General features: G+C 43.6%; 1 protein-coding gene across 4 annotated transcripts in view; it reads right to left on the reverse strand.

Moving 5' to 3' along the window:
* Nucleotides 1-1595: 1595 nt before the first annotated feature.
* Nucleotides 1596-13775, reverse strand: part of ZC3H4 (zinc finger CCCH-type containing 4) — a 28228-nt gene continuing 16048 nt past the window's right edge. For 3 of the 4 annotated variants that reach the window (XM_083159770.1, XM_083159773.1, XM_083159772.1), the window contains exons 5-14: nucleotides 13537-13685; nucleotides 11808-11901; nucleotides 11343-11461; nucleotides 11102-11203; nucleotides 10855-10968; nucleotides 10518-10625; nucleotides 8879-10020; nucleotides 8538-8776; nucleotides 6897-7136; nucleotides 1596-4156 (exon numbers count right to left, since the gene is read on the reverse strand). In XM_083159770.1, the coding sequence (XP_083015896.1) occupies nucleotides 2754-4156; nucleotides 6897-7136; nucleotides 8538-8776; nucleotides 8879-10020; nucleotides 10518-10625; nucleotides 10855-10968; nucleotides 11102-11203; nucleotides 11343-11461; nucleotides 11808-11901; nucleotides 13537-13685 (3710 nt within the window). In that variant the 3' untranslated portion in view covers nucleotides 1596-2753. The remainder of the gene's footprint in view (nucleotides 4157-6896; nucleotides 7137-8537; nucleotides 8777-8878; nucleotides 10021-10517; nucleotides 10626-10854; nucleotides 10969-11101; nucleotides 11204-11342; nucleotides 11462-11807; nucleotides 11902-13536; nucleotides 13686-13775) is intronic. The other variant, XM_083159771.1, reaches the window with a different exon arrangement.

The raw sequence follows: 13775 nt of genomic DNA on the forward strand, positions 1-13775 counted from the left end.
TCTAAGACTGCCTAGGAGGGGAAGTAGAAGGGGAGGAGTTGGCCACCCTCATTTAAATTTAAAGTGCCCATGCTCCCTGTAGTCACCCTTCTATCCCCACTGTTACTCCAGTGACACCTTAATGCCCAGCGTATTATATACGCTGTGCATTAATCCATTGGATACTTTGCTTTTCTAATAATCCATTTGCTTGATTGGCCAACTAATACTTAACATGATTGGCCAAATCTTAGGTCTCAAATGTTTTTTTTAATGCAAGATTTGGATCTTGTAGAATTAGTTTTACTGTATATACATTGTTAAATGAACTAATTAAATGATACCGATTGCAATTAAGCATATTGCTTAGTAAAGCAAAATATAAACCTTCAGCCCTGCAAGTGAATCGTCACAAATTCTCTGGAATTATAACAATTTATAATTTGGATATGAAACCAGCATATAATTTGGAAGGGCACATTAAAAAAAAAAAAAATTATAATGCAAACACATGATTTGATCACCAATACAGTTGTGTGGATTTGAAAATAGTACACAAAGATAAAGGGAAATATATATATATATATGTATATAAATAAAATAAAACATATAGTTGCAACTTCTTGAGTCTTTTCTCAGAATCAAATTTAAAACAAATTCTAAACTAAACTAAATAGATATTTCAGGGGTAATGAGAATGGGTTAGTGCCAGGAAGAAAGGAAGGGGTTTTGTTTGCTTGGGTATGGGATATAAAAGGTATGGTACAACTGGAAGCAAATAAATAGCGCCTCATCTAGAAGAAAGTGTATATATTTGGAGATCTACAGTATGCCGTGAGGAAGTGTCATATCAAAGGCCCAATAGCGCAGGAGTGCAGACAAGATGCAAAGTTTACCATAACAAGTGCAACAGAGGAACCACATCTTACTTGTTTGGGTTATGGTGATTTTGGACAGTGTCTAGGTCAATACCAAATGGTCCACAGTGACCAGATCAACAGACAAAAGTTTGGTAGATGCATGAAAAAGTCAACATAAGTTTTTCACTTTTTTTGGTCAATTTTTAGATTTTTGCACATGGACCCCAAATTAGCGTACCGCTGCGCTTGGCACACTTTACCATGGCACCTGGACTCCAAATGGGGAATTGTAAAGTATGAAAGTTACAACTTTTTTTTTTTTTTTTTTAAAGAAACCCTTGATGTTTATTTACCTTTACTTGTGTCGACCTGGTCAATGTTGACTATATGGTGTGGTCAACCTACTGACTGTTGACCAATCACCCAGATACCGTTGTTTGCTGCTTTATCCAAGATTTATGTGGTGAGCAACACAAGTGTTCAATAGCTGTAACGTTGGTCACCTTACTTAGAAGGGCCATATTATCATCACTGTGATCTTAGGGACCTATTATGTACAATTAGGGATGATGCAAAATCTCTTACTACAGGACCCAGTTGCGTTTTAAATAACCCAAATAAGTACCCTGCTATGGGTAGGATAGTATCGCGTTCAGTATAGTGCTTCGTAGTGCTTCGTAGGGGCCTGTTCACAGGTCCCCATTTCTGATAAACATTTCAAACACACACTCAATGAGAAGTTATGGACAACCCAAGATCAGTATGAAAAATTCCATTTATTCTCGGTGTTCAGCCATTCACGGATATTTACACACGAACAATTCAGAATCATCTAATACATGAACCATTTTGTCCCTAATACTTGAGATTTATTCTTTGCATCTGTACACATGATGAGTGAGCTGGAGGGGGGAAAGAAGCAAAAACACTCAAATTTAACCGTCTGATCACCCTGATCTTATACAAATGGTTACAAAATGGAATACGAAAAATATGAAAGGAAAAAACATGGATGAACCTGCAGAACTCTTCTGTATCCACTTCATTAAAACAAGGGAGAGTGGCAACACAGACCAATCATGAAGATAGTTTTACATTGTTGCACACACATTGTAACAGCCCATCTAGCCTGCAGACCAGAAAGTGTTACTATGGTTATTTATAAAGAGGGCGCTTGTTTGTTTTATAGTTACCAGTCTAGTGAATTGGGAACTAAAAATGTTGTTTTTGTTTTTTTTGAGAACGTTTAATATAGGGGTGAGGTGGGGGCAGAGTTAAATGGAGGGGTATCTTTTTTATTAAATACATTTTACAATACTCAAGTGGCAAGCTTTAAACTTTGATTATAAATACTTTTTGTTTTCTGAACTTGCTCCTCCTTGTAGAGTATAGCACATACATGTGGTATAAAAATGATATTTATTTATATATATAAATATATATATATATATATTTACAATGGTGTGTCTGCCGATTCCTATCCGAGCCTCTCTGGAGCCCCGCTGGATGGGCAGACAAGCAGAGCAGTTGAGTGTCACCAGGGGGACACAAGCAGTTTTCGGTACAGTAAATTAGGAACTAGCTGCCTGTTCACACAATGTGTTCTCAGTACGGACGTGCACCCAACACAAAGATAAAGGATTGTACAATATTAGGAATCCAACTGTGTTGTTCTGTGAAATACACCGTAAATATTTGTTTATGGAGAAAGCTTTAAAATAATGTACAGAAAAACCCAAAAAACCGAGAGGTCCAGTCACTACACAAGACACTGGTTATTCATTAAAAACAGATTGCTGAGGCTTTACAGTTTGGATTTATGCACAGAAGGACAAACATGACCACGAATGGAATAAGATTATAAAAAAAAATATATACATATTCGAGTTGTTGCTGACAATGTATACATGAACACTACTGACAGAATGGAGACGCTGTAGGGTCGAATCCTTTAAAAACATCTTTAAGGGAACCAGCGTCCTGCTCACTGCCCTGTGTTGGGCTGTTGCCAGCGAAGGGGCTGACGTTTCCTGTCTTAGCGGCCTGTTTAACCAAGCCGTAGACAGATGGCACAGGGAGACTGTGAACAGCAGGCTGACTGCCCTCGGAGGCAGCTGGAGTTTTAGTACGCGGCCGGTTGTAACTGCTGTATCGGTCGGTTGCAGTGTCTGAGTTTGTTTTTTCAACATCCGCTTGGTCAAGGGCAGACTTGCGCACAAATAGTGGCTCTTTTGTTTTACTGGCAACTTTACTGTCCAGTCCTTTAGATGATGATGATGATGATGATGACGATGATGTCTCACTAGTAGCGGACTCAGCTGAAGTCTTACTCCCTGTCCTGGGATCATACAAACTAATGGTGCTCAAAACGTTGCTTTGACCAGCGGGCTTGCTCAGCCCTCCTGCAGTAAGTAGACGAGGATCATAGGGTGCAATAGTTGGTGTGCTCTCAGCAGGAGGAATTGTGGGAAGAGGCAGAGTGGGTTCTGGAGGTCGTACAGGAAGCACAGGCTCAACTGATTTTTGAAGCCGGGGGTCAGCTGGGGGCTTACGCGTTCGGGGGTCGCTAGGTTTCTCAACGGCTGCTGGCGCAGCAGTAGAAGGTACAGAGGCAGCATTGACAGTCTTCAGAATCCTAGACAGAAGTTCAAAGTCAGGCAGGCTAGGATTAGGTGCTTCAGGGGCAGGTGTCCGCTGACGTGGGTCATGAGATGCAGCAGGGGTTGGACGATTAAGCCGTGGATCAAGGGCTGGCATAGACTGTAATGCCGCTGGCACAGGGACAAACTCCTGTTTGGGAATGGGCATTGGAATAAGGTCTTCAGGACTCCACAGAACAGTCCTGGCAAAGCTGGGCTTGCTCAAACTTACGTCCTTTTTGATATGACTGAACTGCTGAAGCCGAATACGTGGGTCTCTCAAGGTCTGCCCAGGGAGAAGTTCCAATGGAATAGGGACAGTTTTTTCACGCAAGACCCTCTCGGGTTCTTCTTCATCTGCAGGTGTTTTACTAAGTGGTGAATCCTGCTTGGGCTGGGGAGGGTGCCTGCTCAATCTAGGGTCACTAGGACCTGTCTCAGCTGGAGTGGAGTCTGTGTTTCGAGAAAGCCGAGGGTCACGAGAGAGACGAGGGTCAGTGGGGCGGGTGGATGGGCTCTTTTGCAGGCGTGGGTCAACTTGGTTTCCGGTACCAATGTCTCGGACAGGGACTTGCTGAGCCGTGCGATTGGAGGACTGTTGCCGCAGAGATTTGAGTATTGAGGTCATACTACTTCCACCTTCCTCCTCATCACTGGAGTACCAGTTACCAGGATCACCTGACAATGAGAGAGATCATAAGTTCACAGTTCTTCAGTACACAACTGCAACCTAGCACACACCATACTTTAACATTTGGGGGAGCCACCTGCCTACCCCTTTTCTATATTTACACACTGTGTGTAGAGTGGATAAACTAAAATAAATCATAAATATAACAATGTGTAACAAGAATGGTTACTGGTCATGTTACCTTTACTCCACAATCATGGGTTGTACATAGTTTTCCATGTCCTTACTCCTAGAACACGACATCTTTTTGGGCTAAACAGGATGTTTGCAAAATATGCATGGAGGGGTGTTACGGAAGTACAGAATGCTGAACTTGTAAAAAGGCTGTTGTGTTTAACACCATCTGGTGACCTTGATGACGGTGGTTTATTTGAGTAAATAAGTTATTATGATATTTTTGGAATATGTTTATAGTGGAGGCAATAATGTATAATGACCTCTTACTCTGCCCTTAATGACTCCCTCTCATTGGGGATTACAACCCTTGCTGTGGGAGGAAGGGTTAAGGACAACAGGGGATTGTCCTATTCAAAGAAGATGATGCCTACACGACAAGGCTCCAACTCAGAGACCCTGCAAATTTGAAGCCAAGGCCAGCAGGAGGTCTTCCAAAACGGAAACTTGAGAGCTACGTCGTCAAGGGGCTCAAAATAGGAAGAATGCTAAAAATCCAGACCAAGGTAGAATTCCCACGGGGCACTGGTGGAACAAAAGGTGACCTGGAGGCCATCATGGAGTAAAGGTATGTACCTCAGCCAGGAGGGCCAAACGTTGCAAAAATAGACAAGATGGGAACCTTTAAGGATCTGAACATAGAGCAGCATCTGTTGTCAGAGGGACCCAGTCCCAAACTCCGAACTGCCGGTCTGCATTTAGATTTTGAGGCTAGAGCCACCATAGTAGCAAGGGGTACGGGTTGTTATGTTGACAGGGTCTAGGTTGACAGTCAAACGGTCAACCACTATTAGTCGACAGTCAAAAGGTCGGCATGAGATTTTAACTTTTTTTGTTACTGACGACATGGACACTGTACAAGTGTACTGCTGCGCTTCGGGCACGGTGCCGCGTGAACAAATCTATTACTAGTGACCTTCTCAATGTCGCCCTAGACACTGTGGACCTAATGACTGCCTCCCAGTAGCAAGACCTGGGTTTGAGGCAACATCCATATCAATCAATGCATATACAGACCAGAGATCCAACTGGAAACCCAGAAAGTGAGAGATTTTGGTAGAGTTTTCCAATTTTTTTTTAGAGCTGCAATCAAATTACATGGAAAAATCAACCTGGTTTTTACGGTATATGATTGGCGCTTTAAAAATAAGAACACATTTCCCAATATCTCTCACTTTCTGATGCTCACACCCTATTACATTTGTCCCACAGAGTGAAACCTGACAAATTAGAGAGCCCTGAAAGAGACCATCTTCCCCAACAGACAGATGCCGAGGTGCACTGACACTGCTTTTAGAGAGACATATTCCACCAAAGTGGCTGCACACTGTTATACATAGGACTACAGGTGGGAAATAGGTCCCTACAACACAACATATTCTATTGTCTAAGGGTGCCTTACAGACTACTGGCCCAGAGATAAATTGTACTCCTAAATGACAAGTGACACAGAGAGGTGTTAAGTACTCAAATAGTCATAAACTGAAAGAAAGTTTGCCCTTACCTAAGACACTACAGTGAGCAACCAAATCACTTCCAAAAATAGGGAAAGTGGAGGCTGAATTTTGACCTGCAAGGCATGGTCCAAAAGTACTGCTGATAATTTATTATTTTATTAACAGTTTCTTGTATAGCGTATACAGATTCCGCAGCGCTTTACAGAGAATATGTGAACACAGTCCCTGCCCCAGTGGAGCTTACAATCTATATGCCCTACCACATGTACACGCACACACAGACATTCTAGGGTTAATTTGTTGGGAGCCAATTAGCCTACCAGTATATTTTTGGATTGTGGGAGGAAACCGGAGTACCCGGAGGAAACCCACGCAAGTACGGGGAGAATATACAAACTCCGCACAGTTAGGGCCATGGTGGGTATTGTGAACCCATGACCTCAGCGCTGTGAGGCAGTAATGCTAACCATTACACCATACGTACTGTCCCTGATAATAGACTATTGACTTATCCAACTTCTATTAAATCACCAAAAAAAAAAAGTCAGGCACTGCCCATAAACATTGCCAGGAAGAGGGTTCAAAAAAAAAATTGTACTAGGTAATGGACCAATAGCAACTGTAGCATTACAGCCTCTACCTATGCCACCTGTAAGTCTGTGCGCTGTTTCCGAGGGGTAGATGCATCAGTGTTAAGAAGCAACTTCTGTTAAGGAAAACCCATGCCTTGGCAATACATCCGGATTGTGAGTGCTGCGAAGCTTTTGCCTTTGAAAGCATTAAAGGTAGAGAACACCACCACATACAAGTAATCATAGATTGAATATAAAAGATTCTTTTGATGTAGTGTAACACTCCTCCTAGCCAGTATATGAGATGTGTTGTCAGAACTTATTAACCAATGTGGAGAGAGGCTAAGCACATGATACATAGGGCCAGTATTTCCCCTAGCTACCCCTGGGGGCGAATGCATTGCTATACCTGCCCATAATGAGCGCGATACGAGATGGGAGAGCTGGCGCGATATAACAATTAAATACCACCCATAGTTCTGGAAGCTATGAAACTTTAGAGAAACATAAGAGCATCCCAATACCTTCTTCATTGTCTCTTTCATGCTGGGAGCCACCAGCCATCCTCCTGGCTCGCTCCTCTTCTTCCTGCTGGTTTTGATGGATGCGCATGTACAGGGCGCGCTGAGTAGACGGCAGGAAGTCAGGGATGTTTCCTTTGTTGAAGTTGGATTGTACGTCTATATCTTCAGGTGCGTGCTCTGGTGGGAGCTCATGGAAATGATGAGGCTCTTCCAGCATCCCACCATACTCATCATAGACGCCTAATAATATAATCAACAAAACATAACCATAACTTGGCTTTACAGTCGCAGGAGCGGCACATATATCATGCACCCTTCTTATAAAATGAATGAGATTTCTCTGTGTATTGTTGCCGTATACAGACAAATAAGATGAGTGTCAGATGTCAGTGAAGTGCGAATACTTAAAAAAATAAAAAAAATTTTTTTTTTAAACAGCCAGCCAATCAGCTCCTACCGGCTATGTCACACACTGTGTTTGAAAAAGAGCTCATTGGCTGGTTGTTTATCACTCTCCATTTTATCACGTTTTGAAGCTTAGTGCCTCCTGCCCTATTTCTTGGACTATGGAATGCAATAATGCAATGTACACAGGGTATGGGTCATTGGGTCGACATGGTTTAGATATGGCTTGGGTCAACACCTGAAATTGGTCGACATTCTTAAGGTCAACATGGATGGCAGGTAGACACAAGCATTAGGTCGACATTGGCTAGGTGCATGGGTTTCTCACGTTTTTTGGTCTCGAATGTTGTAACAGTCAAAATGGATACCATCTAAGTGTACCGTGTCCGCTCACCATGCTTCAGCTACGGTAGGGCATGAAATATTGCCTGTCGGCACGTCAGCTCAAAAAATAAATAAATTAAAAAAAAAGGTGAAAAACTCCATGTCGACCTTAAGCATGTCAACCTATTTCCAGTGTTAACATAAGCCATGTCGACCTTCAGTGGTCGAACCTTTCCTATGTCAACCTAATAACCGTATACATATTCTATTTTGAACATGACCTCACTGGATGTCACCTCACCCCACCCCATCATCTCCAACCAGAGAATATATCAGAAAACTAGCAGCACAATATGTTCCCCACCTTCACGGGTAGATGCAGGAAGCAGTAACAACGGAGGAGAAGTGAGAAAGTGCCTGGTACTTTATCACTGGCCAATCAGCTCCTTAGTGTTAAGTTACAGGCTAGGTTTAAAAAAGGACAGTCAGGAGTTGATTGGCCTGTGATAAAGTACTAGGCACTTTATCACTTCTCCCTTATCACTGCTTCATTCATCTACCCCTCAGTCATCAAGTCAGCTTCAGGACACTATACACAATATAATACACTGTATTTTGTGGGCAGTTCCATATACAAGTTTCCTAAACCCTTCCTGTTTCTTGGATTTCCTTGGTTTTTTTTTTTTTTTACTTGTCCAATTCACCATCCTACTCATAAGTGTCAGATGGTCTAGCCGTGCATTATAACCATGTTTGAGGCTTTGGCTGGTATATCTATATTCTTTTATGACAATTGTTTTGGTCAACAATTTGGATTTACGGCCTGTTTGTTGATTCAATTATGAATAAATTAAATAAACAATAATAGGAAAAAGAAAAGAAAACACAGCTATGAAGGGCACGCATACATACCAGGGTCTCCCATCATACCGGGATCCATCTCCATACTGGGGTCTTGATAATATTCACCATAGAATTCTGGGCCAGGTGGGCCATCAACCATCATCTCTGAGCCATCACCAGGACCATAGGGCATCATAGGAGGACCTTCTTCCAAGCCCATGTCATGGTGCATGGGGCCTTGAGGACCCATAGGCCCAGGAAATCTTGGGGGAGGTGGCCCTGGAGGACCTCCCGGTGGGCCAGGTGGTCTAAGTAGCAAAAAAGACATACAAAATTATTATGGTCACCCACTCAAACTCAAATATAGAGAATGCATTAAAAAGCAGCATTGTGAATGATTCATAACTCACCTGACACCCAGTTTGTGAGCCAAATGGGCAGTGGGACGCACTACAATTTCAAAGAGTGAAGGTATTTTGCGTTGACACATTTGGGGATCCATAGAGCCATGTCCACCAGACATTGGGCTTCCCGGCATTTGATCTATTGAATGATCTCCACATCCTGGGCTTCCAAGCATTTCAGATTCATCTTCCATTTGAGGCATGGGCCCCCCGGGTCCAACATGCATTGGAGGCATGGGCCCCCCAGGTCCAACATGCATTGGAGGCATGGGCCCTCCCGGGCCAACCTGCATTGGAGGCATGGGCCCTCCCGGGCCAACCTGCATCGGAGGCATGGGCCCTCCCGGGCCAAATTCCATCGGAGGCATGGGCCCTCCCGGGCCAACCTGCATCGGAGGCATGGGCCCTCCCGGGCCAACCTGCATTTGAGGCATAGGCCCTCCCGGGCCAACCTGCATTTGAGGCATAGGCCCTCCTTGCATTGGAGGCATGGGCCCTCCCGGACCAACCTGCATTGGAGGCATGGGCCCTCCCGAGCCAACCTGCATTGGAGGCATGGGCCCTCCCTGGCAGGGATGCATAGGTCCTCCTTGATAATGGGGCATTGGGCTTTCTGGTGGTAACTGATCACTTGGACATATTTGCATGGAGTGTATTGAGCCACCTGGCAAAGGACCTCCAGGAACCTGAATACCAGAATCACCAGACAATTGTCCTCCTGAAATAGAACCTCCAGGTACTGGACCACCACTAGGCAAAGGGTCACATGGTCCTACAAGAGCCTGTCCACCCAACACAGGGCCTTCAGGCACGGGCCCAGTGACTCCAGTCATACTTCCGCCTGAAGAGGGACTTTCAGGCCCCAGCATATCTGAAACTGGCCCCTCCGGAAGCGGCACATCTGCTGCAGAACCTCCGGGAGGAGGTGCTGGGTTAGAGCTTCCAGATGATGCTACAGATGAACAAGGTGCACTAGATGTAGGGGATGGTGGATCACATTGCCCAGTTGAAGATCCTGTTGGAGCAGAAGGTGTAGGAAGAAGTCCAACCCCAGGGGGAGGTTTAGGTAGAGGATTAATGCCCTGTTTTTTCAGCTCTTCCACATCCTTCTCATCCTCTGCACCAGCTTCTGCATCCTCAGCCAAGATCTGCATTCAGCATAAACATACATTTAGTAGAGCAAACTACATTGAACATAAAGATGTCAAAACAAAGAAAAATAGGCAAATACAATAAGTATTTGTAGATTTTTTTTCAGAATGCACTAGAATTACCTGCACACACTGGGCAATTCCTGGGGCCGACGTTATAGACCCAGTTTGGCAAGTACATATACCAATTGCCGATGCCTGAGGGAGAGCTACGATGGCGGTGGGGGGTTGAGAAGGGGCCTGGTCAATGATTGCCTTCCTTGTCTGTACATGTACAGACGACGGAGGGGGCGTTAACAACTAGAGGGAGCACTTATTGTTTGTTGGGCAGAGCGTATACATTGGACAATTTAAAAAACGATAATGCTCAGAAGGGCCAAATAAGCCCAGTGTGCGCACACCTCCATTTGTCCTCTTTAGAAGGTTTGCTAAATATCACCTAAGGACTACAAATCCCATTAGTGCATGCATTTCCTACAGGGTGTGTTCAGTACCTTATCAAGCAGCTCCTGTGTCTCGTCTGTGAGGTCCTCATGGGAGAACATGCACTCATCGCCATTGACGCAATTGCCTGTTGTGTGGTATAGCTTGCAAGGGAAATCATGTAAGTAAAGTTAAGGAGAAGTAAACCTGCAGATCCACCTGAATCAGCAGCTACAGTATTACATGGTATATTAGCGCATCCATCATATAAACTCCCACGAGCTCCTACCCTATGGGCAGGTCTTCTGCTTTGCGCACACACACACATATTTATAGTTTTAGGTCTACTGGAGATTATGAGAATTGTGAAGTTATCTAGTATACAGCATTATGTTTTAAGAAAAGGATATTGTGCATATAGGGGCAGCTGTCTGCTCTGGCACAGTAGCCTGTAACATAGAACTTGCAGAGGCCGCGGCGCCTTGGAACCTCCACGTCGTGACTGAAATTACAATGCTCCTCCTGTAGGATGACAAAAGAAATGCAGTCAGCACACAATTTAAATAATTACAATTCAAATATAAATATAAAAAAAGCAAAAAGCATCTTTCTGAATCACACTCTAAAAGTCCATGCCAGGTAAATTTTGACTCACCCAGGTACATCGGCCCTCAATAAAGTATTTACAGATGACTTTTCCCTTCTTGTCTGCTCGGTGGTGAGGCTTCTCATAGTAATTTCTGTACATTCCTCCATCCTAGACAAGAAAAAGGAAAAAAAAAAAGTGTTAAAAGATCATAATAAAGGAAGAATCACAGATCCCTGCTCATGCCTATGTACAACTGGCAAGTGTATGCTAGTCAAGAATAAAAATTATAATAATGTGCACAGCTTACCCCATCTTCCTCATAGTAATCGTCATCATCGTTTCCTTTTCCCCTGCCTCTTCCTCGGCCACGACCCATGCCTTTAAATCCTCTGCCACGAAGCCCTCGCCCCCGACCTCTATGAAATCCTGAAAGCATGAATCACAAATGTAACTACATCCGCATCTCTTTTGCCTGCTACAATTAAGCTGGGTACATACTGGAGCGACGAGCATTTGTTAGCCCAGATTGTGTGTACTCACTGGAACAATTTTAATAAAGGATCATACATTAACATACTACAGGTCGCTAGCTATATTGCCCAGTAGGATATGCAGATCACCACAATGGCCATAAGCACTCGCATATCAGGTATACACACTGCCTGATATGCGCAGAGGTGAGTGATAAATCAGTCCAACCCACCAAATCGGATGACATATCGCTCAGTGTGTACCCAGCTTTGGCATTCCCCTGCTGAATAAACAAGCCTACCTCTACCTCTGCCTTCTTTAGACTTGCGGTACGGGTTCATCTCTTTGGAATATTCATCGTACTCCTCATCTGCCATCATCTCCTCATCACAATACTGCAAGGCCAAAACAAATGACAACACTTACCATCACAAGAATGAGAAAATGACAAATAGTAATATAGTGGGAGGACTGCACGGACCTCTTTCTATAAATCAGCATAAGTGGAAGTGGCCTTTTAGAGCCTTACAAGAGGTATTCATAGTACTATCTACACCTTCACAAAAGCTCAGGGCACAAACAAAAAAGTGAAATCTTTCTAGGGGTGGGGGGTATAGAAGGGGTGGAGTCAGAGGGCTGTATACAAATGTTTTACCGAGCACGATCTCCCATCTAAAGTGAGGGAAGATCACAGGACTACGGCCCGTAATCTGGTTCACTCGTAAAGGCAAATTCATTCTCACAAGGACAAAATCATGTGCACTGCAGGGGGGCAGATGTAACATGTGCAGATAGATTTAGATTTGGGTGTTATTTAGTTTCTTCTTACATCTTTACACTGCAATGTACATCTCAATTTGAAGTGAAACCCCACCCAAATCTAATTCCATCTGCACAAGTTACATCCCCCCCCCCCCCCGTAGTACATATGGTTTTGTCCATTTAAGAAGGAATTTACTTTAGCGATTGAACCAGTATAAGGGCCCATATTGAAATAGCCATTTTTATTGCATATCGCACTAATAAAGGTCGGGTTAAGCTGCGCAAAACGGCTAAACCCGACCAAACAAATGTACGCAACACAAAAAGTCCAATATGCATGACTGGGGACTTTTTTTGCCCATTTTTAAAGGATGGGAGCTGAAATGAGGGCGTCGGCAGCCATACATGGGCCAGAATGGAGCTACATTTGAATAGCTCCGTTGTGCGCCCTCGACTGGCTGCCGGTGTATAATCATTTGATTCTCTACAAAAATTCTGGCTATGATTGCTTCAACAAAATTGGAAAAAAATTGTTTCCAAAAATGTTCATGCCAGTAATTATACTGTAACATATATGTAGCAGGTTTAGTCTAAAATAAATGCAGCATGTGTGGATTAGATCCCCTGTATGCTTCCCGATCATGAGAAACTAGAATTGCGGCATATTTAGGTAAATAATGTGCCTTTTCTTTAATACTAACACCAGGCAATACAAGTGGCGCATTTTTCCTCCGCTATACCTGATGTTTCATATGCATTTATCAATGGATGGGATTTCAATTAACGCTGCTCTATAGAATATGGATTCAAACTCTGAATCAAGAAAATGCAGTGTAAATGAATAATATATTGCCCTAAAAAAAGGACAGACAAATGAGGGGGAGGTGGATTAGTTCCTCAGTCACTTGTAAACCTGCTACACATTCAAACACATTTTACAGGTATCCGGTTGATAGGTCGACAGAGTGTCCAGGTCGACAGTCATTAGGTAGAAACCAAAAGGTTGACATTCACAAGGTCGAGACTGACAAAAGTGTCGACGTGGTCTTTCACACTTTAAAACCCAAGTTGACTCCGATTGGAAATGGTAAAATGGTCTGAAGCATGGCGAAATAAACAAGCCATGCACTACACTAATTGGGGGGGTCCACAGCTCAGGTGTAGACATTGACACACACAAAAAAAACTCCAGTCGACCTACTGCATGTTGACACTTTGATCCATACACCATTTTCCATATACTGTACATACGCATATGCGCCACTTACCTCCATTTCCTCATCATACAAATCCTCTTCCTCCATATGATCCTCTCCTGGGAATCCTCTCCCTCTACCGCCTCTGCCCCTAAAGCCTCCTCTTCCCCGCATCATGCCTCTTCCTCGCCCTCGAATCAATTTACCACGTCCCCTCATACCTGGGAGAAAGTAATTGTTAGACACGAGGAACACTGTGCTTGAAGCTCTGTACAAATTCAACAATATTTCTGCTTAGCACATAACTTATT

The sequence above is a fragment of the Crinia signifera genome, chromosome 9, assembly GCF_055691185.1.
Source record: "Crinia signifera chromosome 9, ASM5569118v1, whole genome shotgun sequence".
NCBI lineage: Eukaryota > Metazoa > Chordata > Amphibia > Anura > Myobatrachidae > Crinia > Crinia signifera.